Below are 26,996 nucleotides of genomic sequence, written 5' to 3' on the forward strand. Positions count from 1 at the left end.
TGGGCATCGCCTGGGCTGCAGCGGGAGCGGACCCCCGGCCCGAGGCTGGTGCTCGGCACAGGCACAACCTCTGCAGCCAGGTCTCCCGGAAGGTGCCAGGAGTTCTCCTCGGCTGCAGCTTTTATGCAAATATTCTGTTATTTCTGATGCCTGCGTTGGGTGGTGCAACATGAGCATCCTGTACTCCGAGACTGCCTAGTCCACCCGCGAGCACTGTGCATCAGAAGCGGCAAAAATGGTATTTCCTATTTTCTTGAGAGAATAAGAAGGCTGACAAAAGGGAAGATCCCTTGTTATGGGGTGATCAAAAAGCTGCACTTCCCTCTTCCAGAGAGCAGAGGTTATCACTTATATGGGCTATTTTTATATCACTTATATGGACTAAGTTTTATAAGAAAGGCAGGAGCTGCACTGGCTGCTTGGAAGAGCACAAGCCGCACCGTACACCAACATCATCTCCCTCCTTTCTTTCCACCTGTGGGCTCTGTCAGCTCCTGGTTCGGGTTGAACCCTTTTTCTTTTTATCTGGTCACCTCCCATGGGAGATCTTGTACCATCTTACACGAAGTGAAGCCCCTCTGGGGCTTCTTCCCTCCGTGGAACTTCCCCTGGCCGCCTGGCTGGCGTCGCTGGCTATCCTCAGCGCTTGGGTTCCTGACGGGCACGCCAAGGCAAGCACCAAAACCGCCAGTCATCACTCCGAATTCGCCGCCTCTGCCCCCTCCGCAGAAAAGACACCTGGGACCGCAGCAGGGTGGGGACTTGCTACCGATCAAGCTGAAGAAAAACATTGTCTTCAAACTGGGGAGTGTAACTGGAAAATTGGGAGCTTAGAACTGCCCAAGAGCACATTGCCTGCTTAACTCCATCAGTGATGGTAATGGCGATATCTGTCTCAGCCTGCCAGGTTTACCTTGTCACATGGGCCATAAACAAGATGACAAATGAAAACGCTTCGGTGATGTTTATCATCTAAATCACTGCCTGCTTGTTTGCCTCGGATCTCTAGCAGCCCTCTGAGCTGCCAGGCAATCTGAAGCAACAATCAATTTGACTCGCAAGATACAGATACAAGCTCTCAGCTTAGCTGAGAGTCCCGAATTTCCTCTAGTAAGATGACAGGCTGTCAATAAACGTCGGTAATCTTCTCAGTGGTATGCAGCAAGATCAGGAAACGGCTTGCATGCAATGCTTAGGAAGGGGAGATGGGCAAAATGTTTTATCTGAATCTGCAAAACAAAGTCATTTCATCATCTTTGAAGAAAACTCGGTGTTTGTGGGATGCTTCTGTTGTTTCCTTTATGCCCTGAAAAGGTGTTTGGCCTGGCAAAAGTACTTATGGCCCTTTGGTGACAAGGAGCATGTTGGGGTAGGTCTAAATTTCCTGCTGGGGCTAATTCCTAGCAATAAATGGAGACAAATTCACATTTGTGCCTTCTGGACAAGCAAGTTGCAGCGCAGAAATACGGGAATCTCGGTGAAGGCGGCTGCGAACGGCTCGGAGCAGGAGCCTGCAGTCCTGATGCATTGCGGAGTGCTTCTGACTCCGGGTTGTGTGCGGTTATAAAATCCTTCTCAGCACCAGAGCCTCAGCTTGGCATGGACGAGAGGATGAACCGCTGCCTCTGCCGAAGGGAGAGCCCTGCCCGAGGAGATGAAGACAAACACAAAACCTGCAGTTTTTGTCTGGTTTCCTCATGTAGCGCTCCTGGGGGTTTTTGTCTGTGTTTTTAATGTATGAATAAGAGTCTCCCTGGAAAACCCGTAGATTTGGGGTTGGTCAGTCTTTGCAGCATAAGAAGCAAAAGATAATTGGTCTACAGCTCTCTGCTTTAAGCAAAACGTTTCTGTACTGTGGAGGCGGTACACAGGTACAAAGAAGTCCCTTCTAATTAAACGTACAAGAATTGTTCCTCCAAGATTTCCCCTGCCGAATCAGGGGTTTCATTGCCAGCTATTTGCCGAGTCCCAGTATCTGGTTTGTTCTGATGCTTGTGTGCTCTGCTTCGGAGAGCCAGCTTGCTCGATGGCTTTTGGACATCTTATTCCCCCAGCTGGGAAAGGAGGTGACATACACTTACTCTTCTCTGGAAATGGCGGTACCGGCAAATTCATGAGTTCACGCAGTCCACCAGCCTGTCTGTAAGCAGGTGCCCACGTCAGGTGTTTTGGGGATAGAAAATCCCTTGTAATTCTCTTACAGCATGGATGGGACGTTTTTCTAAACTTCACCTAGCAATCAGTTTATGCCCTCAAAGATGAAGAGCAAAAGCTCTCATAAACATATTTGAGCTAGCGTAATTGCAGAATGTTTCCTCCTTATCTGTCTGTATAGCAAATTGGTTTTTACTCCTACCAAGCTGTTTAATTCAATATCTTGCAGCAATGACTTTGCTATTCCTTGTTTAGAAACATCTCCCCTTAGCCACATGTTTCTGTTAGAATGAGGAGTCATGGTAATCCAGAGGCTCTCAGGTCTTGCTGTGTGAGATGTCACCAGTTTAATCTACTTCAATCATCATTTAATCTGATGTTCTCATAAAGTGGTGGATAACGTATTGGCTCCCTTGGAAGTCCCCAGTAGTTTGGCAAAGCCCCTGGAAGGCTTCACCTGCCTGTAGGGGCCACCTGTGCCTCGGCTTTTCTAAGCATTTAAGCTAGCCACGGGACCAAAGACATAGTTCGGACTCAAATCCAGGACCAGCTGATTTGATCCCCTTTGGAGGACGTATGGATGTGTGTGTATGTAATTTTAAATTTCCTCTAATTGTGATAGTTCCTGTAGCATGAGGTCACGAAAGCCGGTGTTCTAATTAGGGCAGCTCTGCCAGTGCTGATGTGGAGAGTAACTTGCACGCCCTGCCTGTGTTTTATCTTAGGAGCAGGAATGGTAGTCGACTGGGAACAAGAGACCGGGCTCCTGATGACATCGGGAGATGTGAGGATAATCCGGATCTGGGACACCGATCGGGAAATGAAAGTTCAGGTAACATCTGCAAGTTTGTGCTGCTCACCTTTTCCCTCCCAGAGCGCGTCCCACGCGGTGAGTTACCTGGGCACAGCCCAAGCGTCTGAGGCGCATCTGTGAAGAGCTGACAGGTTCTGGAGCTTCTGCTTCCCTGCTTCAGAGACACGTTACCAGAGAAATAAAAATACGCACACACTTAGTAAGTGTGTCAGGTCTTTCCTGGAAGCTGCTGCTGTTATTCTGGGCAGTTTGGGAAAGCTGTGAAACCCAGAGGCAGGCTCCAGGATGCAGTTAGGGTTTCCTATTAGCATATAGTGAAATAGTGGAAGAATTCTTGAGGAAATTTAGTGGTGAGTTCGGCTGGTGATAGAGGATTCAGAGTTACTGCTGCCCTCTGCTTCTCTGGGAAGCACACAGAGGCAATTACAGAGCAACGCCGCTCCCGTGCCTACCAGCCGCAGGCCTGTTTTCAGGAAGGCTGCATCCGCGCAGAGAGCACTTACCTACCTGCTCGGTCCGATCCTGCGTCGGGACCCGAGTGCTCGGCAGGACACGAGCGTTTCCTAACCGTGCACTGGTCGAGTGCAGGGGAATTGTTGCCGGCTTTGGCCCGTCCGACTGAGGTCAGAAGTTTGCTCCGTGTTGCCTGGCCCGGGTGTCGGAGGATGAAGATGCCTCGGCTCCCGCGGCATCCCCGCGACTCCCCGGGGAGCTCTGCAGACCCACGCGCTGGGGCACCCCGGGCTGTTCACTTCTCGCCTCTGAAACGAGGCAGCGCGAATGCATGACGCCAGTGCAGCGTAAGGGGGAAAAGATGCTGCAAGCGTTGATGTCAATTCGGTTGCCAATCAAATAAAAGTTTCTCAGGAATTACAAGGAGAAGCAGCTGGTCTGCGAGAATGGAGTCACCAGGCTGGAGAAAAAAGGAAGACTAGTTTTCAAAGCTTCTAGAAATTAATTACCCTTGGATGAACATTAATTACGACACTCTGACCCTGCAATACAGGATAATTAAGCCTATGTTAATCTTAATTACTTTCACATATTCTTTTTTTCTATGTAAATTAGGGAACAGCAAAATTCCGGAGGTGAAAATCTTTTAAACGATGATGATTAATGATTGCGCTGAAAGTATCTAAAAACACGTTGTTTCTTTTTTAATTGCAAAGATTGGTTGTGTTGAAATTCAAGTGATTGAAACTTCCTGACTCAGTAACACTGGAAAAGTGAAATTCAGCACAAAGAGCAGCGAAGCTATGCAATCCAAGCTAATAAAGGTGCTTTCCCACTCTTTGAACTACAAAAAGCGTACCTCTGGAAGCACTTGGGATGTAGCTGAAGAAGCGAGTACTTCATTTTCACTTCTGCTGATTCTTCCTGCTTCAAAGACAGGATCCGGGTGTAGGCAGTTAGAGGAGCTGCTGAGAGCAGCCCTGAAGGTCGGTGCCGCTGGCCAGCAGCTCCTTCGCTCAGCTGAGGCTGTGAATAGCAGCTGGGAAAGGTGAATGTGCACAGGAGCAAAAATAGGATTGAAGTGTGAAATTAGTAATGCGGTTCTAACGTGCCTCCTCATCGTTATCCTACTTTTTCAGTGCTGCTTAGTTTCTTTACCTGCTTTAATGGAAAATGTCCTCGTTACAGGCGTAGACATTATTCCAAGCAATTCTTTGGCTTATAGCAAGTAAAAAGGGGGAAAGTAGCAGCGATATAGAAAGAGTGCACAGCGTGTTCCCAGCACAGCTGTCCTTGCGAGCTCCAGTCGTCTTTTTCCACGTCATTTTTTTTAATACACACAGTCTCTGCCATCTAATGAGATAACCTGAATCTACTTGTCGCGTGTGCTAAAGCGGGGATGGATAGGCGGCACAGCACTGGCTCGCTTTATCTTGCGTAAGCGATTCTCCGGTGCTGTGTTGTAGCCAGGCAGCTCATTGTGTTGCCCAAGGCTTACGTTTCTCCTCTGACGTTGTTCAAGAGCACCCGAGCTGCCTCACCACCGCCCGCTGCCGCGGCTGCCCGTGGCGAAGAGGAAGGTCACGCTTAGGCTGCTTAGCTTGGCCCGTTCGCCACAACCACCGGGCTCTGCAGAGGTGTAGTGATGATCCTAATGATGCGAGGGGGAAGAGCGCAAAGTGTTTAAGAAGTTGTCCAGGACAAAAGTAAAATAAAAAATAAAAATAAAAAGAAATGGACTTTGTTAATGATAACTGGAGCCATTCGGCGTAAAAGGAGCTACCCTCTGGTAAAATCATTGCATTGTTTCCAGGGGCCCAATATGTTTTTTGTCTGGCACAGACCAAAAAAAAAAAAAAAAACTTCTTTTGCAAGGGGCATTTAAATAATTTCCTAGAACTTATTTGGGTGTTGATTTGATGCACAAAAAGGGCTAATACCTTGCAGCTTTGTACCTTTTTTTGCATGGGTGGTATTAGCTATAGCATACTGTACGTTTGGTTTTACATGTGGCGTTATATATGTCATTAGGATTTTTTGCCTTCTACAGGTAGATTTGTCTTATACGACTCTTCTCCAAATACACAGTCCTTCCTGCCATTCCAATGGCGTTTACAACTTGTACACCACACAGATGGTTTATGGAGAAATAACTCCTCTGGCTGTTTATTTTAACTAATTAGATACTCTTAGTAGAGAATAACATTAACTCCTCCTCCCCAAAATAGACCTCTCCTTCGTTTGGGTTTCTAAAGCTGAATGATTGGCAAAAGCTGGTTCTGCTGGAATTCCTCCTCTGGGCCTGGCTCTTTGGGTCCATCTGTGGGACTTGTGGCTCCAAAACACGGCAGCGGCAGTGACCGTCGTCCCCAGGGTCACCACCCCGTCGTTTCTGGTCATGTCCAGAGAGCCTGAAGGAAAACCTCACACCCACGCAGTGTCAGGGTGTTCTGAGTGACAGGTGGAAACTCTGGTTTGGTTTTGGGCTGATGTGCAGAATGGGGAAGGGAAGAGGAGGAGGACCCAGGGTCCCTCTGGGTTAGCACCTTGACTCTAGAGCCTTCTCTTTGGGACTCTAGGCTTGAAGACACATCACGGTCTCAGCTTGGCTTTTCCGTGCCTTCTCCCTAGGATATCCCCACCGGAGCCGACAGCTGCGTGACCAGCCTCTCGTGTGATTCGCATCGTTCATTAATCGTGGCGGGGTTGGGTGACGGCTCCATCCGCGTGTTTGACAGGAGGATGGCTCTGAGTGAATGGTAACTACCCATCCTTCCCGGGTTTGGTGGGATCCTCGCGTTTCCTGCTCCTTCCCTTCAAGTCGTTTCTCTACTTGTTCCTCAGCCGTGTCATGACCTACCGAGAGCACACGGCCTGGGTGGTGAAAGCATACTTGCAGAAACATCCTGAAGGCAACATCATGAGCGTCAGGTAAAAGAGATCTTACTGTCTGAGCTGTTTTCTCTTAAACAGAGTTTGCTTTTCTATTTAAAATCTGCCTCTGGTATTTCAAGAGCTAAGAGGGTAAAGCTCTTTAGTTTGATATTTGCTTCAGTCATTAACTCCTGCTCCAAACTTGGTGGAGAGGAGGCAAAAAGAAGTGCGAAGCTTTCCCTGGAAGCCTGTTAGTGAGGTTTGAGAGTAAACAAGAAGGCGTCTTTGCTGAAATCACTGTCACGAGGCGTGTGAGGGAGGAATCGAGTGAACCAGAAACCTAAGCTAGATATAGTATATCTTATGGTTGTTCTTCATTGCCAACATCTCCGTGGGGTCATTTGAGAGAGAACACGAGAAGGAAGGTTGATGTTGCATCTGTTGGGCATATTGCTGTGCAGGATTACTTTGCTGTCTAGCAATTTTCTACACATAAATCCATTTCTGCTGCCTGGTAAATACTGCGGAGAGAGCAGCATATACTTATTTGGCCATTAAAGAACAGCAGAATGTAATTTATTGTCACGAAGCCACTGTTTGCACACACAGAGGCTCTTTTTCTTGATTACAAAATGAAAACAAGCCATAATTTTCTGGGATTCAGAACATTCCTGAGGTGGGGGATGGGCCAGCAAAAATGTATTAAGACTTTCAGAAAGGGGATTATGTGATGCAGCTGCCAGATTTGTCGAGCTCACATATTAGAGTTTTTAATCTTCCTTTCTGTAATCTCCTTCAGCAGTCCCAGGGGTCAGGCCTGGCTTGGCCAGCCTGGGTCTGAAGGCTGGTTTTTTCCCTCTCCTCAGTGCCCTTCTCAGCCCGTGGTGCTTTCTCTTGGGACTGAAGAGGAATGAGAAAATGTTGTACTTCAAAAGGCAGGTCTGGTCTCGTCCCAAAGGAACTGGGGTTGCTGAGACAGGCCACCTTGCTCTCGGTTTCTCCCAGTTCACTCTCTTCTTCAGCTGACAGCAAGATCCAAAAAAACCAGATGTTAGGACGTGGCGAGGTCTTGGTCTAGCTATTTTCTGAAAAACTTGAAGGCGTTGTATTGCTCGTGGAGCAGTTCTCTGAGCCTCAGAGAAACTTTTTCTCTGCACCAGAGGCAGGAGTTGCAGGACTGGTGACCCCGAGCCGGATCCTGCGGCTCTCCGTTGCCCGGCGCCGGCTCACCACGTGATGCTGCCTTCAGCCGCTTTGATCTGCGTGCTGGTGCCGCCACAGTGCTTCTAATTAACCATCAGGTCTGCCTTTATCAGGCTGACAGCTGCTAGGAAAGGTCCTTAAACACCTTCTGCACATCCTGGTTTAGTAACTTAGCTGTTGTTGACTTGTGGTTGCCTTTACTGTTAACTGGGATGTGTTTCCTGGGTAGTCCCTCATCACAGAACTTCACTTCCATTTTAAAGCTCTTGCATGGTCTTCCAGTACGTTCAGAACCATTTTCAAGTCTTATGAAGGTTCAAAGCTTTAAATGAATTTACTGTATATTTGATCTCTCTCAAACAATATTTCCGTCTAGTCTTTAGGATCTAAATCAACCTCAAGTTTAATTTGTCTTGAATTTAATTATGTGACAGCTGGAGTTGCAGCTTCTTGTAATGATGTAAGTAATCCTGTATAACAGCCTTTTGATCAGTATTAGATATTCCAGAGGTAAAGAAACCGAAGGCAATATGCTTCTTAATGCTTTCGTTGTTCTTGACTCTATAGGGTGATTCATAGTCGTATGGCCATCAGTGACTTGGAAAAAAAATAACACTTTAAAAGTTGTGGTGCCAAAAGCCTTACTTCTGCTGCCAGCAGAATAAGATCAGATGAGTTATTTTGAATTTAGTTTCCGTAAGAGACTTTTCTGTTTGTCTTTCTGTGCATCAGTTGACCAGTCTCCTGCAAGGAGCTCAGGAGAGCGCATGTGCCATAGCAAAATCTTCAGTCCTCGGTTCCAGGGCTGTAGGAGAGGATGCACCCTCTTCCCATCTAACAGACATGGTTCTTCTGATGTATTTCAGAGAAATCACTTGACAAAAAGGAATCATTTGTCTTTGAAAGGTGCTTGATCCACTAAGCACAGTGTCTTGCCACTGCCACTATTGCTTTCCCCACCCTCTCTTCCCTGATAAAGTCATTAATAGGATAGACACATGGCCTGAGCGTTAGCAGGGTTTGTTACGCCTGGTCCACAGAGTACTTTGGACAGGAAGGACTTGTGCATCTGTGTCCAGACATTTGGCATAATGGATGGTACCAGCAGATCCCATCTGGTTAGAGTTTTCTAATACAATCTCCTACTGTGAAAAAGAGAAGGAATTTGGGTCTGACGTGCAGCTTGGTACATTGAGTATGACATACCAGTAAAGGCACTTGTACTCCGCGATGAGCTGTAAGCGATAAAAGTAACAATGGATCACTCCTGCGGGCAGGGGCAGAGCGGTTTGCACAGCACTTAATGCGTACCAAACGTGGGAATTCAGCCGTACTGACGGAGAAGGCAGGGGCGCGTGTCTTCTCTGTCCTAATTTTCTGATCACGGTGGTCAAGCTCACAGACAGACATTCGGCTCGATTTCCTGGGCTTTAGGATCTGGTTTGCGTACAGCCTGACGTTATGAAACTCATGTGTTGGCAGTGTAAATGGAGATGTGCGGTTCTTTGACCCCCGGATGCCAGAGTCCATGAAGGTCCTTCAGATAGTCAAGGGGCTGACGGCCCTTGACATTCACCCGCAGGCCAACCTCTTCGCATGGTAAGTTTTAGTTTCATCTCCTGCATCCCTGGAGTGGACAGAGAGGACAATTTGTCTCTGCAGACATCATTCATGATTTTTTGTTGGTTTTGTTGTTTGTTTTAACCTCACCACAAACAGCTTCTTTCCCATGTTTGCAGCTCAGGAATTTTATCCCTTGCATGCATTAGTGAATCGTCTGCACCGGTGACTTAAAGCGATGGTGTACGGTCTTACACTCCTGTGTCAGAGTTGTGCAAAGTCAGGATGTGTATTTTTGGGCTCTCAGTGGGGACCAGCAGCTGCCCCACAGCCACGTATCCTGGAGGTTGTCGGGGGATCTGCTCTCAGTGAGCGTGTGCGTCAGCTCTTCACGGTTTTCTGTCTCAGTCCTGCAGTGTAACAGGTAGCTGTGGTTCCAGCCTTTCTGTAAATATGCACTGAGGTTGCCATGGTACAGTTAAAGTCAGTCTCCCTGCTTACAAGAACTTCATTGCACGCTAGCTGATAACAGCTCAGGTTGACACAGCTGAAAAGGGGGCTGTAGGCAGCAATATTGTTGTTACCACAGCGTTCTCGGTGACACCATGTTCTCTTGATTCCCTTCCAGTGGCTCAATGAATCAGTTCACTGCAATCTACAATGGAAACGGGGAGCTGATCAACAATATCAAATACTACGATGGTTTTATGGGACAAAGAGTTGGAGCCATCAGCTGCCTGGCTTTCCATCCTCACTGGGTCTGTATTCTCTGGTTTTTGGATTTTGGAATTTGCATTTCTTGGTCAATGTCCGTGTTGGAAGAGGGAGAGGCACGGAGACTGCTCTAGCACAGAGAAGCCGCCCCAGCCTGGTCTTCTGAGGACGCTCTGAGCCTGACTCTCAGCCCAGGTCCTCCAGTGCTTGCCCCAGGCTCTTCCAGACGACCACGCTGGCGGTGCCGCTGGTGCTGCTGGTTTACGATGTGCACCTATGACTAGAATGGGACTCCCAACGGCTGAGTGCTTTTTACGTGCGGATCGACTTGATATACTGTTCCCATTTCTTTCCGTCGCTCTGGGACTGCAGCCTGGCTTAGCTCTGTAGTTCTTGCCGCAGAAGTTGTCCGAGGTGAATTTGCCTGGAGCTGACTGGAGAGGTGCACTCTCTCGCTTCCAGCACGCAAAATTTTATGTGCTTATTTATTCCGTGCCTCTTCTCTTGCAGATGGTAGGCTCACCCCTGTGTCCCTGGGGCTGCTTTTACACCTTTATGTAAGGCTCTAGGAAGACCTGATGCTGTGCAGTAGAAAAACCGCACGACAGAAAAATGAGAGAACTGCAAAAATTAAAGGCATAAGCTGATAAAGTCTAGAATGAATTAGAGTGAAAAGGAAATTTCAGAATATGTCACAGCTGAGGTGGCTCTGCAGTAGTCATTAGAGAGAGAATCTGGTTGCTACTTAATTAGGAGGCAGGTGCCCATCTGCATTATGGACTTCTGCTCACCCGGAGACGAGAGTAAATGGAGGAGACCGAAAGCCTAAGAAAACAATGTGAATGGATAGGAAAAACAGGAGGAGGTTAAAGAAGACATTTAGACAGAGAGTTATTTTAGAAACCTGCAGATCAGAACACAAATATTTAATATGTAATGGGAGAGAGCGGTGGGAATGATAAAGGGCCTGGCGGAGAGCAGGGAAGAGCTGCGCTATCCTGCGGTTTGGTATTAGCTGGGCAGGGAGAGGGCAGGCAGTCCTCCTGCCAAGGTTATATGCCTTTCACGTCCTGAAGATAGCGAGGTTAAAGGAGAGCTCACCTCCTCCTCAGATTTGAAAAGCCACTTTGCACAAAGCTAAGAGTGATTTTGCTGTCCTTCAGTTTGGGGGACAGAGAAAGAAGTGGCTAATCATTTGAAATGTTTTGCTCTTTAAATAAGCAAACAAACAAAGCCCTGTCCAGTGCGGGTCTCCACGGCTGAGATTGTTCCTGGGCCTCTCCGTGGAGGGAATGCTAATTTTCAGTCCGGGCGACTGTTCCTAACTAGCAGATTTGCAGTCATTTAGAAAAATTATGTTAGTGGTTGGCAACTAATAGTCACCATAATTTTTCCCTCTGGCTGAAATGGGCATATAACTCGCTGGGACGATGTAGGTGCTGGCAGAAATGTCGTCAGAGCTGCGTTGGCAGATGCACTTGAGAGCTTTCGAGCATCTGGGCGTTACTGCTGAAAATGTCGACCGTTACCATTTTGCCTGTGATGTGCCTCTCATTACCGCATGACACCTGTACGATTATCCCCGATTTGCTCTTTCCGCAGCCTCATCTGGCAGTCGGAAGCAATGACTACTACATCTCGGTGTACTCAGTGGAGAAGCGGATCAGATAACGGCTCGTGGCAGCGGCACTGGAGGAGGGAGTCCCAGCGGGCAGGGCCGTGTCTCACCCATAATGTACATAGTGAAATTATCGACTTGAATGTTTAGTGTTGGCTGCTGCTGCAACCCGTAACTTGAACATTTTTTTTCTGACTTAGCTACTGATGATTTTGACAAGGGGAAGAGAGACAATCTCCTTTTTTGTTTGTTTTGTGTTTTTTTTCCCAGCTATATCCTCTAAAAGCTACAGAAAAGGAACATTTTATTTTTGTTTCCAGTGGTTGGCTTCTCTGTTAGAAACACGGCTCCTGAGCTCGGAAGGACTGGATGAGGCAATACCCTGAAAAGGGCTTTTTGTTTTCGTCTTTGTTCCTTTGTTTTGCTGGAGCGTAGGTTGCTTTAAGGCCTGAAGTCAGGACTCACCTACGGCTCTGTTCGACCAGACCACGGGACCCCTCCAGCTGCTGCCCACCCTGTGCCAAACAGTAATTCCTCCGACAGGGCAGCGAGAGCCGAGCTGCCGCCTGCAGAACGACGTACGTGCTGCTGCACTGCCTGAGCCTGGGCGAGGGAGGCGGGAAGGCGTCTCCTCTGCACGAGCCTTGTCCTCTCTGCAGCGTCCTCGCCAGTGGAAGTGGAGACGGAGGGCGACTCGGTGGCGAGGGGAGGCAGGGATCCTGAGGAAAGGGGCTTGAGGGGATGGCAGGAGCGGGGCAGGGTGCCAGCGTACCGTGAGGTTGCGCATACAGAGGACAGAGAACGGACACCTCTCGCGTCCCAACAAGCCTGGAGCAAGGCGCTCATGTAACCACTTTCCACCCGAGCACACGGTGCTGGTGGGGGGTCTGGGTATCTCGGTCACGACCTGCGCAGTCACGGTCGTCCTGCCCACAGTGAACTCCACAAACACGTTTGATAGCCTGGGAGCTCTGCCCAGACAGCGAGGGAGGCTCCGGGTTCAAGGCACGGGCTCTCGTCTCGCTCCGATACGCTAATATTCAGCAAGGTGATGGTCAGGAGAATTTGCACACTTGTATGCAGCTGCAGATGTTGTGTGGACGTGGCTGTGGCTTGTCTGTCTGTCCCCGCAGAACTGGGCATGTAACCACACGCGGTCTGAGCACAAGAGAATCACTAAAGGAGGGGGAAGGCAGCAGGTCACCCTGCTTTGAGCAACGCAGCTTTGTCCCAGCTATCTAGGGGAAAGCCTGCTCCGTCTTCCGCACCTTCCACGCCTGAATAATGAATGTTTCTGTCCCTTGAAATCCAGGATGGGTGTGGGGAAGGGGTCGGCAAAGCCAAAGGGCAGGTTTCTTTCACGTGGTCGCTGCCGAGGCGCGATTTAGCTGGCCAAGAACAGAACTTGCACTGTGCAAAAATCACTGCAGCCGACAAAGGTTGACCTGCTGAGTCCAGAAGTCCCCAGTTTTTCTTCCAGCCGGTATCAGGGGGTCTGCAGGCTCCCAGCAAACTCTGCCAGTGATGAGGCTGCCAGTGAAGGAAATACTAGTGAGGGAAGGGGTGAGAAACGTTCTCTCCCTGTGTGGATGGCGGCTTCACCTCTGCCACGGCGCCTGCGGAGCGCGTCTGAGCTGTCGCTGCTCCTTGTACACCAGATAATCTTGTTTCCTATATGTCTTGAGGCAGCTGGGCCACGCAGGGGTGGTGGAGTTGGCCCGCTGGCTGTCCCGGGCTCGCTGCGGGGAAGCCGAACGCAAAGTGCCGGGGGCCCTTGAACCGTGGAGGTGGAGCAGACCCGAAGGCTGGGCGCTCCGTCCGTGCCCGAGCACCATCGCTGTCCCCCCGTGGCAGGGAGGCCGAGGGCCACTTCGCAGATGACGAATCAAAGGCTTTAAACTGAAGAAAAACTACCTAAAAGTCCACGTTTGAGTTACCAAAAGTTAATTATGGTCTAACAGAGCTGTGCCTCTTCCCGCCCGCTGAGCGGCTCCCGTGCAGCTCCGACCTCGGTCCCCGCGGTACGCGCCTCCTCCGCCTGCCCGAGGGGCCGGCAAGCCGGAGTTTGGGATCCACACGTAACCAATTAACATACACAGCTTAAAAAACAATAGATTTTTAACTTATATCAGTGTATTCATTAAAGGAACAAGAAATACCTGGCAAAATGCGAAGTTGCGTGGCGGGAAGCGCTGCTCCCTGCCAGCGCTGCCCGGTGCCAGCCGGCCCCTGGGGCCAGGAGGTGGGTTTTTAACTAACTCGGCCTGTTTAGCTTTCATCTAAGCGTGCGCGTGCGTGGGCTGTATTTTACAGGTCTGATGCAGAGATTCAATCATGAAGTTTAACCAAGGATCTGGAGAGCATCCTACCTAAAAGTTCACTTATCTCTATTTATTTTACAAAAATAAAAAAATATAAAAAAACCACACGATTGTAATGTGAGAGTAAAACAATTACAAACAAATAAATGGTTAATAAAAAATAAATGCAGAAACACTTCCCGGTCTGAGGGTCATTTCCTGGGGCAGAAGTGGGGAGGGGGGACGGCTATGGCCCAAGAGGGAACCAAGTTGAATTTTGGGTGACAGGCTGTGGGGTTCTGGGCAGTTTGGCCGCAGAGAAGAGGCCGGCTACGCGTGGGGATCCCGGGCGAAAGGCGCTTGCGCAAGCCCAGCTCGCCGCCGCTGCGCTCGAGCAGAAACGGAGCTTTTGGGGTCTGCGCCCCACATCCAGCTCCCGAGCGCTGGCTGCGGCCCAGGGCCGGCTCGCTGAAACAGTCGGTGGTGTCCTCGTCCCGCCGGCTGCGCAGCGCTGCCCCTTCGCCGTCCCCGTCCCAGGGCCTCCCTTCCGCCAGCGCGGTGACCGGTGCTCCGACAGTCCTGCTGGGTCCCGGCTGAGGCACCGAGTCCCCACCAGCGCCGCACGTTCCCGTTCTGGTGTCAATGGTGAAAGCATGGCGGGGGCCGGGGGTCTCTCCCGGCTGGACCCGGAGACGCTCAATGGCACACGCATCCGACCCGGCGTCGCTGGGGGAACACCTTCCGCATGGGTTTATTTCTATTATTTTTCACCTCCATCCGGCCGCCGCTCTGCAGGACCGCGGTTTGTTCGCGGCAGCAGCGTGGCGAGGGCCGGTCGCGAATCGCCTTCTCCAGAGGCGAAGCCGTAATGAGGGACGCGGGGGGCGCAGAGCGAGCGCTTGGGCGATGAGAGCGCAACTGCAGCGGGGAAAAAGAGGCGCTTTCTGCCCTCGCAGACCCGAATGGTTTAAGCGAGCTCCAATCGCTTCAGGGGGTGCCGTGTGGCGGGCACGGCGCATCCAAAATAACCGCGTTTGGACTGGGCAGAGGCAGCGTGGCGCGGGGGCACAGCGGCCGCACTGGCCTTCCTCCGGGCAAACCCCTGCGAGCGGGCTGTGGAACGAGGCGGGAAGGGAGAGCGGGAAGGGCTCCGGACGCGGGAGCAGCACGGGGCAGGATTCCCTCCCCTCGGGGCGGGGGTTACCAAAAGGCTCGGTGCACCCCGCGGAGCCGCCGTGCCCCCCTCAGCGTGAGCCGCTGGTCCCGTGGGCCATAAAGCTGAGGTCACGGCCACCGCCGCGGCCTGGCCTGGCCCCCAGCTGCCTCCCCCCTCCCCGCCATCAGCCGTTTGTGGTGGGGCCACGCTCACTTCTCCTGCCCAACCGCCCCAGGGACCCCCAGGGACTCCAAACCCACAGGCAGCGCCGCAGCCGCTCCTGTGCAGGGACGTGGGGACGTGGGGACACGGGAACAGGTCCCTGCAGGGGCAGATGGGGACGGGGGTCTCCATTCTTCCCCACCCCACAGCCCTGCCGCTGCCCCTGCCCCTGCCCCGTCACATCTCCTGCAGTGCCCCCACTGCCCCAGCCCCTGCCCTGCAGCACCCCACCTCCTACAGCCCCCCAGCCCCTATAGCCCCCATCCCCTATGCCCCCCCATCCCCTATACCCCCATCCCCTACACCCCCCATCCCCTATACCCCCCATCCCCTATAGCCCCCATCCCCTATAGCCCCCATCCCCTATGCCCCCCATCCCCTATACCCCCCCTCCCCTATACCCCCCATCCCCTATAGCCCCCATCCCCTATACCCCCATCCCCTATAGCCCCCAGCCCCTATAGCCCCCATCCCCTATGCCCCCCATCCCCTATACCCCCCATCCCCTATGCCCCCCCATCCCCTATACCCCCCATCCCCTATACCCCCCATCCCCTATAGCCCCCATCCCCTATACCCCCACCCCCTATAGCCCCCATCCCCTATACCCCCCCATCCCCTATACCCCCCATCCCCTATACCCCTCCATCCCCTATACCCCCACATCCCCTATAGCCCCCATCCCCTATACCCCTCCATCCCCTATACCCCCCCATCCCCTATACCCCCCATCCCCTACAGCCCCCATCCCCTGTAGCCCCCATCCCCTATAACCCCCATTCCCTATATCCCCCATCCCCTATACCCCCCCATCCCCTATACCCCCATCCCCTATACCCCCCCATCCCCTATACCCCCCCATCCCCTATAGCCCCCATCCCCTATACCCCCCCATCCCCTATACCCCCCCATCCCCTATAGCCCCCATCCCCTATAACCCCCATTCCCTATATCCCCCATCCCCTATAGCCCCCATCCCCTATACCCCCATCCCCTATACCCCTCCATCCCCTATAGCCCCCATCCCCTATAGCCCCCATCCCTATACCCCCCCATCCCCTATACCTCTCCATCCCCGTACCCCTCCATCCCCTATACTCCCCCATCCCCATACCCCTCCATCCCCTATACCCCCCCACCCCCTATACCCTCGTCACCTGCCTCCCCCCTCCCGCGCCCCCATAGCGCCCCCTGGCGGCGCCTGCCCGCCGCTGCACCGCGTTCGCCTTCACCTTCGCGTTCTGCCGGGCCGGGCCCTGCGCGGCCGCCGTTGGGGGGCGGGGCCGGAGCGGGGCGGGGCGGGGCGGGGCGGCCGCGCCGCCCGGGGCAGGAGCGGCGGCGGCGGCGGGGCCATGGGGAACCTCTTCGGGCGGAAGCGGCGGAGCCGCGTCACCGAGCAGGACAAGGCGGTGCTGGTGAGCGCGGCGGCGGGGCCGGCCCGGCGGGGCGGCCTGGCCTGGCCTGGCCTGGCCTGGCCTGGCCTGGGGGAGCCCGCGCCCCGGTGCAGGCCGGGCCGGGGCCGCGGGGGAGACCGGGCCCATCTGCGAGTGGCAGAGCCCCGGCCCCCCCGGCCCCGGGGCGCGCTGCCCGCTGGCGGGGGCGGAAGCGGGTGGGCGTGTGCCGGGTCCCCGCGCCGCGCATGGAGCGGGCGAGGCCGGGGGGGGCGTGTGGTCGGCGGCTGCTGGTGTAGCCCCGGTGTCCGTGCTGGGGCGGGGGCCTGTGTGAGCGGCGGGAGGGCGGGGGTTGTGCGGGCCCTGCGGGGGGGCCGCCACCGGCAGCGCTCGGTCTGTGACGGGGTCGGTCTGTCCGTCTGTCCGTCTCTTTTTTAGCAACTGAAGCAGCAGCGGGACAAGCTGAGGCAGTACCAGCGGCGGATCAGCCTGAACCTGGAGAGGGAGCGCGCCTTGGCCAGGCAGCTGCTGCAGGAGGGCAGGAGAGAGTGCGTGAGCTGGGGCCGGGGGCAGGGCGGGCAGGCGGCCTAGCGCCACGGGGAGGGTCGTTTGCCGGGAGGGGAAACGTTACTGAATCGTAGGTGTGGATGAGCTTGTAAGTGTTGCGGAGATACTTACAGATCGTCCTTCCAGAAAGGAAGTTTAGCTTAAAGTTTTACACTTACAACCACGAGAGACTGCCTGTGATCCGCGGCTGGTGTTAGAACAGGTCTTCCAAAAGTGGTTCCCTTTCTTGACCGCAGTGTCAGTGGCGTGTGCGTATGGATGGATGCCGTGTCGGGGCTGTCTCTTACGTCTTGTTTTGAGTGTGAATCGTAAGCCTTTTGTGCAAGGACTTTGTTTTGTGTTGCTACAGCGCAACTGGCCCAGTGAAGTCCTAATCCACAACAAATATGCCTAAATTTTCAGGCACCAGACAGCAAATTTATGATTAATTTGCTCATCCGTATTCTTCACAGGAGCAGTTCAGAGTTGTCATTTAATGTGCATGTTTTTTCCCTCTTTCGGAAAAAGCGTAAAGCAAATACGGCTTTGATGTGATTCTTTTAGGCTTATTTGCTTTCATCTGTGCTGAGTTTTCCTCCTTCTGTTTTCCTTCAGAAAAGCCATGCTCTTGCTAAAGAAGAAGCGTTACCAAGAGCAACTTCTAGATAAAACAGAAAACCAAATCAGCAACTTGGAGCGGATGGTAAGCGAGAATCAGTTGCTGTACGCTGCGAGTGGCCCGCTGTGCGTTTGGTATAAGTCTTTTTTCCGGGGTGGGTGTTCCTTTTGGTTGGGTGGAATTGTATTTTCACTGTCAAGTCCTAATGGACTGTCGGAAGGGCAGACGTCTCTGAAATCATACATATGCTGCGACTCTTCCCTGAAGAACCAAGCAGTGAGTATGTTTTGAGTCTGTAGTGCAGGTTACATATCAAATACCTGTTTTGTACATTAGTAAATCTTCAGTCACAGTGTGGACAGCTGCAGTAGGAACTTCCTCGGGCGTGCCTCGGTACCTTGATTTTAGAAATGAATGTGTGCGTTCTGGAGTGGCCGTGGAAACTACGGCCTCAGCTTAGACTGTCAGTGGGAAAATCAGTTAAAAGGCGTTGGATATGCTGTTGCAGCTGCCTGTGTTAGAGCTTTTTGTGAGCATGTTTCTTACTACTGGTATGCTTTAAGCTGCTGCTCACTGGAGAAAGGGCTCTTGACTGATTTTTCCATGCAGTTTCTGTGGGGATCTTGGCAGTCTGTATCTGGCTAACGATGGGAATGTGACAGCCTGTGATGCTTCCCCCTCTCCTTCCTGTTTCAGGTCCAGGATATTGAATTCACCCAGATTGAAATGAAGGTCATTGAGGGCCTGAAAATAGGCAATGAATGTCTGAACAAAATGCACCAGGTATGTGTGGCCACGTCAGCTGAGCACACTCTTGCCTTGGACTGCGCAGAGTCCTGGGTGTTCGTAGCTGCCTCCCCGCAGGCCTCACTCAGGCATGGATTTTTGGCTCTTTTATTCAGGTTATGTCAATAGAAGAAGTAGAAAGAATAATAGGTGAAACCCAAGATGCTGTGGAGTACCAGAGGGTATGTACTGCGTGCATGAGTAGTTGTGAGCAGAGGCGCCTGCCATACAGAGTTTCTCTGATGTGCACTATGTTCCCACCTTGTTTTAGAGGCAGTCACGTTGGGAATTCAATCTCAGTTGCTAGTTTTCCACGTACCCCTTCATGCCGTGTTTACATTGCTCTCCCGTGTGCGTGCACCATGCTACAGGCCATAGAGCTGCTTCTGCTACGCTGTCGTTGACTGGAATATGTCTTTTCTCTGTTTCATAGCAAATAGACGAGATACTGGCTGGCAGCCTGACTGAGGAAGATGAAGATGCCATTTTAGAAGAATTAAACACTATTACTCAGGTAGGACTAACCTGATGTTCTTGTAATTACTTTTAATCCACATTTTCAGAAGGCTGTTTGTAATAGGGGAGAAAGTATCTTTTTCCTCACAGTCAATAGCGTATCTTACTCTGCCAGAGATCTCAATCTTACCTGTTTGCGCCCCATTCCTGTGTCATCAAAGATCAAGCTAATCACTCCACACACAGGGGTCACTTAGAAACGGGATGCTTTTAAGGGTTGTACTTTATTTGCTGTCTGGTACAGTCAGATGATCTCTGTTCTTACTGGATATCTATTCCACTTCACCAGATGAAGATCTTGAAAGTCCTGGATCACGCTCAGATAACAGAAGTCAGTCTCTGTTATCATCCCCACCCATCTCTGTGGTGCCTGTGGCTCTTCCAAACACTGGCTTGGCTTGGCTTCGCTGTAGGAAATGTCCAGCCAGTGGAGATGGAGGTGGAGCGGCTCTGCAACTAGCACTGATTTGAGGAGATTCATAGCTATTCAGGGTCCTATTAAGTCTCATTTAATAATTAAAAAAAACCCTTGTTTTCATTTACGGGGCAGTACTGAAGCCCGTAACCCTTCCTGCACTTCTGGGGGCAGATGTCCGTGAGTGGAACCTCTTATTATTACTCTGTTCACAGCCTGTCTTTGCACAAAACCGTGGTGCGAGGGTCTGTGACCGGCGCCTGGTACCTGGGGTGTGTTCATGTATTGTCTCTGATGTTCTTGCAGGAACAGATGGAGCTTCCAGAAGTTCCTTCTGAGCCACTCCCAGAAAAGATCCCAGGTACGCTTCCTTCATATGCTCTGCAGCTTTGGCTTCTCATAGCAATAGTCTGAGACCCTCTCCTGTTGTAAGTATTGGCCTAGCAAATGTGGAGGAATATAAACTTTCTGGTTAAAAGCCCTGTTGATCTGGGTATGCAAGCTTCCCCCACGTGGCTCTGACAAATCCAGCTGACCCTTTACTGCAAGAGGACCCAAGGCTCTAGTCTCTTTGTTCAGTCGGCATCTGGTCATTCCCCTTGAAGAGTTCCTTTTTGTTACATCTGCTGGTCTTAAGTCACGCTTTGTACCTGCTGTGAGACTACCAGCTGCCTTGAACCACCCAGCGTACGTTCCATTGTGAAGCTGCCCGAGGAAGTCCTTCCTTGGCTCTCTGCTTGACCCAGGCAAGACTTTCTCGCATGACACTCGAACTGGCCCCCTGCTTGTCATCGCAACCTGCTGCTACGCAGGAACAATTTTTTGTGACCACAGATGTTGGCATTCACGCTGCACAAACCTGGATTTCAGCAAGGTTCGTGACGACTCGTCGCTCTTGTGACCTTGCTTCAGGTAACAACGGTAATTTTGAACCAGCTGGATGGATCGCTGGTGTCCCACAATTCCAGGACTGTCGGGCGCGAGCTCTGCACAGCTGATGCTACACGCGTGTTTGCTCCTGAGGGATCCAAAACCGCAGCGGCAGGGTTTGTGACCAAACGGTGCTGTTGACCTGTTGCCGTGAGGAAGGAGGCTTCACGGGGCGTTACCCGATGTCTGTCCATGCTGAAGAACTGAAGGTGGAGCCGCCCGTGCAGGCAAACAGTGGGGTGGAGCCGGACTCAGCTGGGTGCCAGAAGGCAAACTGGTAAAGCGTCTGTCTCCTGGGACAGCGGAACGCGGAAGCTGGACGTCCCTGCTTGTCGAAACCAGGAGCTGTAAGAAGCCATTTCCTCTGTGTGGACTCTGCCCAGGAGAAATCTGGGATGTGGGATACGGGGCTATTTCATTTTAGTGCTTGTTTACTAGTAAACGTGGGTCGGCTGTCATCTCTGTACGCTGGCAGCAGGATGGCCGAACAAAACACAAGCTGCCCTTGCTGCCTGCAGCCTCATTTGGACTCACGTTGTCAGATCGAAGGGGTGAGGGGAAAAGCTCATCTGCCCACTGCCCTCCGAGAAAGCGCTTGCTGCCCTAGGTCTGTGTCGCTGGGCTGGTGGCTTACTAAGGTTGTGTCGGGTACATTCTGAAACTGTTTTAATTCTTCAAGTAAGTGCTGTGAAAAAGAGGGGCATACTGGATATGTGGAATTATTTATAACAAACTTTATTAGTTCAGGTGCTGTGCAAGCATTTGTTGCTCTACGGAGAAGTGGATTATGAGTCCTAGTTCTTCCGCAGGAGATGACTGGAGATTACTTGCCTTCTCTGTTTCTGTAACAAGTTTCTTTTTCTTCCACAGAAGCGTCACCCGTCAAGAACAGGCCAAAACCAGAACTGGTGGCAGCATCTTAACTCCCACTTCTGGGGATTCCCCCACATAACTTTCACCCAGGACAGTTTGCCATCCCGGCGTGTGCTGGGAACAAGCAATGCCTTGGCAGCATCCCAGCTGTGCTGGGCGGATTGAGGAGCAGGATTCCCTGTGCAGCTGATTATCGCTCTTGTATCAAGATTATTTTCTAGTGCTTTCTTTTTTTGTAACTTAAATTCTAAACTCACTCAGCTGCGCTGTCTCGGGATTAAACAACAACTCTAAAACTTCCGAAGCCAAATGCTTTCTTTTAGGTTTGATTTCAGTGGTAAATCTGCCTTTGCTCTGACTGAATCCCCAGGCAGTCCCGCCCTCGGAGCCATCGTGTGTTTGAATCGGCTGTCCTGGGCGAGAAGGAGCCACTGCCCTCGGGAGCCCTCCAGACCACGCTGGTGTCTGCACTCCTGGTCCCTTTGCTTTTCCTCTCCTGGTTCTGTCTGTGGAGGGGCTGCCCGTGCCTCTTGTCCTCGTGCAGATCAGACTGGCTGGTGTGCACGAGGCTGTGAGGGGCACGGGCAGAGCGCAGGCAGCCTGAAGGAAGGCAGCAAGCCTGAGCTGGCGCAGGCAGCGACGCTTCGTGCGACGGGTTGAAAACGGTTCTGTAAAACCAGCTTAGGCGTGAGGGTGTTTCATTTGGGCAGAGGTCAGAGGGATTGCTTGGCTTTGCATTTGCTGGCAGCGGCGCTGACTGGGGGCACCAGCCCGATCTCCCGTGCGAGGTGAAGAGCCGGGCTCTGGCCAGGCCTGTGTCAGAGGCGGTCAGTAACGATTCCCATCCAGATCCCGCTCTGCCTGCCTGCCGCTGGTAACCCGTGGTGCTGAGCGAGGCCTGGGCTGACAGAGACCTGATGAGCCTCAAAATTACAGCAAGGAGTCTTCTGCCTGTGTTACGAGCCAGGAGTCGCCCCTTGTTGGCTCTGCGCCATCGTCAGAGTTCACCTTTGCAGCGTTCAGAGGGGCTGAGACCGATTCTGCTTCCAGTTTCAGCTCGTGTCGGATATTTCCTCGTAGGGTCGGAGACAGGCCGGGGTAAACGTGAGGCTCGTTCTGTACCAGACATGAGGCACGAAGCTTCTTAAATCAACACTCCAAAGACTCCGCTCAATAAGTAGAGGGAGACCAGTTCCTTCGGAGCCCGCAGTGTGAGGACAGTCTGGTGCTTAGCGTGCTGTAGCGGGGCGCTCGGGTCGGCAGGATGATGAAGCGTTTGGAAAGCTGCCTGGCCAGCCAGGTGGTGGGCAGATTTAGCTGTTCTTGGAAGCAAGCTTACTTGCCAGCTTGCAGATGCTCTTCAGGACACTGCAGATCTTTATTTATTACGTTCTTGAAGCCACAACCTTTAATCCCTGTTTCTGTGACAGCAGAAGAAGGACCAGAGGGTCCTTGGAGACTTTTAGTGACTGCCTTTGGGGTTATGTGATCTGGTGCTAGACAATAATCAGTAATCCCAGAGACTGTGCTGCTCTCCATGTGGTGATGGGCCAGCAGCAGCTCTTTCCGAGTCATGCTTTCCGTGTCATCTCCGCTTGTTACGTTCCAGAGACTGGCCAGGGGCATCCTCGTCCTCCCGCGAGGAGCAGGGCCTGGGCCCGAGCCCTCCGGGCGCTTTGGAGCTGCCTTGTTTTCGATTCCACTGCGCTCTCTCTTAATTAACGTTTCACAACAAAGCCGGGGTCCCACAAGCCTTGGACCCCTGTTTGCTAAGCAGTGCAACTTTAGCAAACAAAGAACTTTCTCTGAAATTGCTGGAGCGGGTTTAAACTGATCCTTGTGCCTCTGCTGAATGCGCCCCTTACCCTGGCCGGTGTTCGGAACAGCCAAACCCCTCACCCGGCTTTCCCAGCCGGCGCTAAAAGGGGCCAGGGCTGCGTCCTGTTCTGTGCTCCTCTGCTTCTCTTCCTCTCCAGGCCAGGCTGCTGCTCTGCTCCGAGTTGCCATCCTGGCGGTCCTGCAACGCGCGCTCGTTCCACCAGAGAGAGCCTGGTCTTCATCAGTGCGGTGGCGTCTGTAGCCTTTTCCTCAAGGCTCCTTCAGTCCGTGGCTAGCCCGTTGTCGCGTTGTTTCGTTTTCCCCTATTTAATTCGTAATCCATAGGAGTGAATGCTGGACTCTCCCGGTAAGGTCTGGAAGGGACCTTTCCCGGGAGCAGAGCTTTTGCTGCTAGCACTTTGTGTAAACCCTGTTAAATAGGGTTGGCACGCATCACCGCGGCCCAGGAGGGAGAGAGCACCGCGGTCCGGATGCTCCGGTTTTCTTTCTCGTGAACATCCTGGCAGCGAGAGACGCGAGCCAACCGTCCCCCGGGGAGGCTGCGGCGAGGCTGTGCCGGTCCCGGTGACCGCCGGCCGGGGGGCGGAACGCCCGGTGCTGTCTGCGCTCTCGCTCGGTGCTTTCCTTGTGGGAAGCAGCTCCAGAGAGGGATGGGTCAGTGCCGAAGGGGTTAATGCGGCTCCTTGCATTTGTTAATACAGTAAAGAGGCCATTTACTGAACTAACAGGAAAGTTGGGAGCAGATTGCCAACAGCTTCCTCCTCTACTCCCCGCGCCAAACAGATTGTGCTGTGTCTCCTTGAGAGGAAGAGCCAGGAGTGGTGTGTGACCTCTGTGGTGTGCTGTAACAATAAACGATTTCTAATGGTTTCACCGATTCCTCTTCTAGCCTCATGTTTTCACAGTAAATGTTTTGGATGAGCCAGACTTGCCTTCCTCCTCCCTCCCCTTCTTACTCCCTGCTCCTGGGGGAGATTGGGCAGGAAATTTCAGAACAGGCTCCGTGTGTAATAGGAAAACAATCTTGTTTGCCTGGATGGCCCAGGAAGGCTCGTCTGTATCCGACAGCAGCAGTGCCCTGACAGCCCTGGCACGGCCCGCGAGCCACGGAGATGAGCTGGGGGTACTTAAGAGAGCCTATACCTTGTATGGGTGCTGCAGAGGTAGAGCAGCCCCTGCCCGTGCTGCAGGACTGTGCCCGCCGGTCCCTCGTCGCCCGCGGAGCAGGGCAGGGCTCGGGCAGATCACCTCGGGGCTCCCTGGAGAAACGGCTTCCAGGGGAGAAGGGCTCTCTGGGAGGCAGGAGTAACGGGCTGCATCCCGAGATGGGGTGGGAGGGATGTTTGGAAAGGCAGCCCTCCCGCCCTCGGGTTTGTGCTGAAGCTGAACGGGTTTTTTTGCAAGAATTGTTCTGGAATTGTTGACAAACTGAGCAATGAGCAGTCTGCCCCTGGACGCTGGACCCCGGGGAGCGGGTGGCTCCGTGCAGATCACAGCAGCGCCGAGCTGTCCTGCCCCTGGCAGGATTTCCCCTCCCTCGGCAGGACTTTCTGCTTCCAGCTCGGTGGGGTTGTCCAGCCGCCCAAGCAGCCAGCGCAGGACCCCGTGTGTGACGGTCACCCGTTTGAAACGGGCACAGGTCTCCAGGGCACCGTTGGCAGGAGCAGTGCCGTAGTGCAGCACCGCCTTCGCGCTGCGTCCTCGAGAGTGATGCCGCGGGGGCAGGACAACGTCTGAGCCCCCGCCTGGTGCTCTGACACCAGCTACCCCCTCGTTGGTTTGGATTTATGTCTCTTCTGCTGACGGACGCAGTGGGACGCCTCTGGGCCAGCCGGACCCTCGGCGGTAGCTCAGCCCCGGTCCCGGCCCTGCCGGAGGGGGTGCTGGGGTTCCCATGTCCCTGGGAAAGCAGCTGCGCCGTGTTTAACGGTGTTTAATTAACACTCCCTCGTACCCGCTCAGCTGTGGCAGTGGGGTGGGGGCCGGTACCCCGCAGTGCGAGCTGAGCATGGAGCTCTTCCAGCTGTGTTTTAGTTGGCCAGATGTTTAGTTAAATAGAGGAGTGTCCTCCCTCGAAGAAAGTCGTTGAGGCAACATTGCTTGTTGCTAATTAAACCCTGGAGAACACCAGCAACCTCACACTGCTTCCTCTGCTGCCCCACGCAGCGCCCGGAGCCCTCCCCGGTGCCCCCAGCCCTGGCACGGCCCCGACTCCTTGCCAGAGGCACCGGCAAGGTTTGGGCCACCGGACAAACGCCACGGCAAACCTGCCCGTTACAGACACAGCACGTGTGAAGGCGAGAGTGAATTTCAGTCCCTTAACACTCACAGGAGCCGGTGATTTGTCACTCCTCCCGGAGCCTCTCTGGTATTTCCACCACGGCACTCGGTGCCCGATCCAGCCAGCGTGGCATTTAACGTGACTGGGGTGGCAATGTGGGATCATCGCCCGGCGCAGCGGCTGGGGGCAGGGAGAAGCTCTGCTGGGAGACGGCGCTGCCCGATCCCCGCTCCCCTCCGCAGAGCAGGTCCCTGTCCCCGGGGGATGCCCTGGTCCCGCGGGCTCTGCCCGGCTGGGGACCGCTGCCCGCAGGGACCCTCCTCCTGCCAAGGTCCCTGGGGCTAACGCACGAGGCTGGGGGGAGAGGGCGTTACTGCCAGCGTCACGCGAGCGCCATTGCCTTTAAATAGACTCTTATTCAATTTTGTCCAGGAGGCAGCGGAGCCGCTGAACATCAGCGCCGTTGGTTCCCTCATTGGGGCTTTGTTTTCTTGTCCTGCAGCCCACCCCCGCGATGCTCGGGAAGTTGTCTCGAAGTTGGTTTGGGGCAAAGGCCTCCTTGCCGCCCCGACGGCCTGGGAGCTTCTCCCCCCTCTTCATCAAATGGCAGCAGCCCCTTCACTCGGTGTTTAATTGAGTTGTGTAACGCGCCGTGGCAGAGCCGTGGTAGTTTCTATGCCAACACAGCTGGATGGCGGCGCTGCCTGGGGAGGCAGAGGGGCTGCCTGTGCTGGGGCGGCGCGGCTGCACCCCCTGACGCGGCTGCACCCCCCAACACGGCTGCACCCTCCAATACGGCTGCACCCCCTGATGCGGCTGCACCCCTTGACATGGCTGCACCCTCCGATATGGCTGCACCCCTGACACAGCTGCACCCCCGACACAGCTGCACCCCCCGACATGGCTGCACCCCCCGACATGGCTGCATGCCCTGCTGCCTCCTGAAACACCCCTGGAAAAAAAACGAGATGAAAATCCCGGTGGCAGCTGGTGCGCAGGCCTTTTCTCTGGGTCCAGTTGCCGTTTGGCACGAGCGAGCCCAGAGCCGCGGCTGGGCCACTGCGCACGGGGGCACGGTCCCCCAGGATCTGCAGCCGCGCGTGGCAGCCCCGGGGCAGAGCTGCCCCCGCAGCCCCGCTCGGTGACCCCTGCAGCGGCTCTCGGCTCCCGGCCCGCTGGAACCCCCTCGGTCCTTCGTCCCCACCCTCCTTGGCAAACACCAAGTCAGGACCAGGCACCGCGCCGGAGAGGTTTGCAGGGGGGTCTTGCATTCTCCTTCTCCTCCTCTCCATGGCTCTGCACCCCGAGCTGGCCCTGCCCCGCCCGGGGGATGAGCCCGAGGGGCAGGGTGCTGCCCGCGCTGGGGGTAGCGCTGGACGTGTTTTGTTTTGCACTCAAAGCCGTGCAACGCCAACCCCCCGGGCTGCACGCTCAGAACCGCGGGGAATCGGCCGCTGGCTCCTTCCTTTTCCCTGTGCACATATTTTAAGTGGCCTGGTGTCACGCTGAGTCACCAGCGGAGAGATGGAAGAGGCTTTGGCAGAGAACAAGCCTGAGTTTTGATAGTTCAACTGTGGGAAAAAAAAATCAGTGCAATTTCCTAATTAGAGCAGTGATGGGAACAAAGCAGGTTTGTTAGAGAGCTGCGCGGCTGAGTTCGGGAATGTGACCTTTGCTGGCTCTTGGTGCTAGACGGGAGCTGTCGGTGTACGGTGGTGCTTGGCAGTGGCTG

At 53.5% G+C, this 26,996-nt stretch overlaps 2 protein-coding genes across 8 annotated transcripts in view; both read left to right on the forward strand.

Annotated features, from left to right (window-relative positions):
* RPTOR (regulatory associated protein of MTOR complex 1) overlaps window positions 1-14,308 on the forward strand; it is a 160,885-nt gene extending 146,577 nt beyond the window's left edge. Inside the window, exons 30-35 of one of the 7 annotated variants that reach the window (XM_075169350.1) lie at window positions 2,880-2,986; window positions 6,053-6,180; window positions 6,266-6,352; window positions 8,981-9,097; window positions 9,687-9,816; window positions 11,826-14,308. In XM_075169350.1, the coding sequence (XP_075025451.1) occupies window positions 2,880-2,986; window positions 6,053-6,180; window positions 6,266-6,352; window positions 8,981-9,097; window positions 9,687-9,816; window positions 11,826-11,921 (665 nt within the window). In that variant the 3' untranslated portion in view covers window positions 11,922-14,308. Of the gene's footprint in view, window positions 1-2,879; window positions 2,987-6,052; window positions 6,181-6,265; window positions 6,353-8,980; window positions 9,098-9,686; window positions 9,817-11,374 lie in introns of all 7 variants that reach the window. The other 6 variants (XM_075169346.1, XM_075169345.1, XM_075169344.1 and 3 more) reach the window with 6 other exon arrangements.
* Window positions 14,309-16,374: 2,066 nt separating this feature from the next.
* Window positions 16,375-23,860, forward strand: CHMP6 (charged multivesicular body protein 6). Its single transcript, XM_075169351.1, has 8 exons — window positions 16,375-16,483; window positions 16,898-17,007; window positions 17,621-17,708; window positions 18,321-18,407; window positions 18,527-18,592; window positions 18,844-18,924; window positions 19,648-19,702; window positions 21,142-23,860. The coding sequence occupies exons 1-8, from the start codon at window positions 16,421-16,423 to the stop codon at window positions 21,192-21,194; spliced, it is 603 nt and encodes a 200-aa protein (XP_075025452.1). The 5' UTR covers window positions 16,375-16,420; the 3' UTR covers window positions 21,195-23,860.
* Window positions 23,861-26,996: the final 3,136 nt, after the last annotated feature.

Source organism: Calonectris borealis, chromosome 20 (assembly GCF_964195595.1).
Source record: "Calonectris borealis chromosome 20, bCalBor7.hap1.2, whole genome shotgun sequence".
NCBI classification, from domain to species: Eukaryota; Metazoa; Chordata; class Aves; order Procellariiformes; family Procellariidae; genus Calonectris; species Calonectris borealis.

Bases quoted from the DNA above. Each gene is read 5' to 3' on its own strand.
- CHMP6 (XM_075169351.1), top strand. From the start codon at position 16,421: ATGGGGAACCTCTTCGGGCGGAAGCGGCGGAGCCGCGTCACCGAGCAG. The intron at 17,008-17,620 runs GTGCGTGAGCTG...GTTTTCCTTCAG, and splicing joins CTGCAGGAGGGCAGGAGAGA to AAAAGCCATGCTCTTGCTAA. The intron at 19,703-21,141 runs GTACGCTTCCTT...TTTCTTCCACAG, and splicing joins ACTCCCAGAAAAGATCCCAG to AAGCGTCACCCGTCAAGAAC.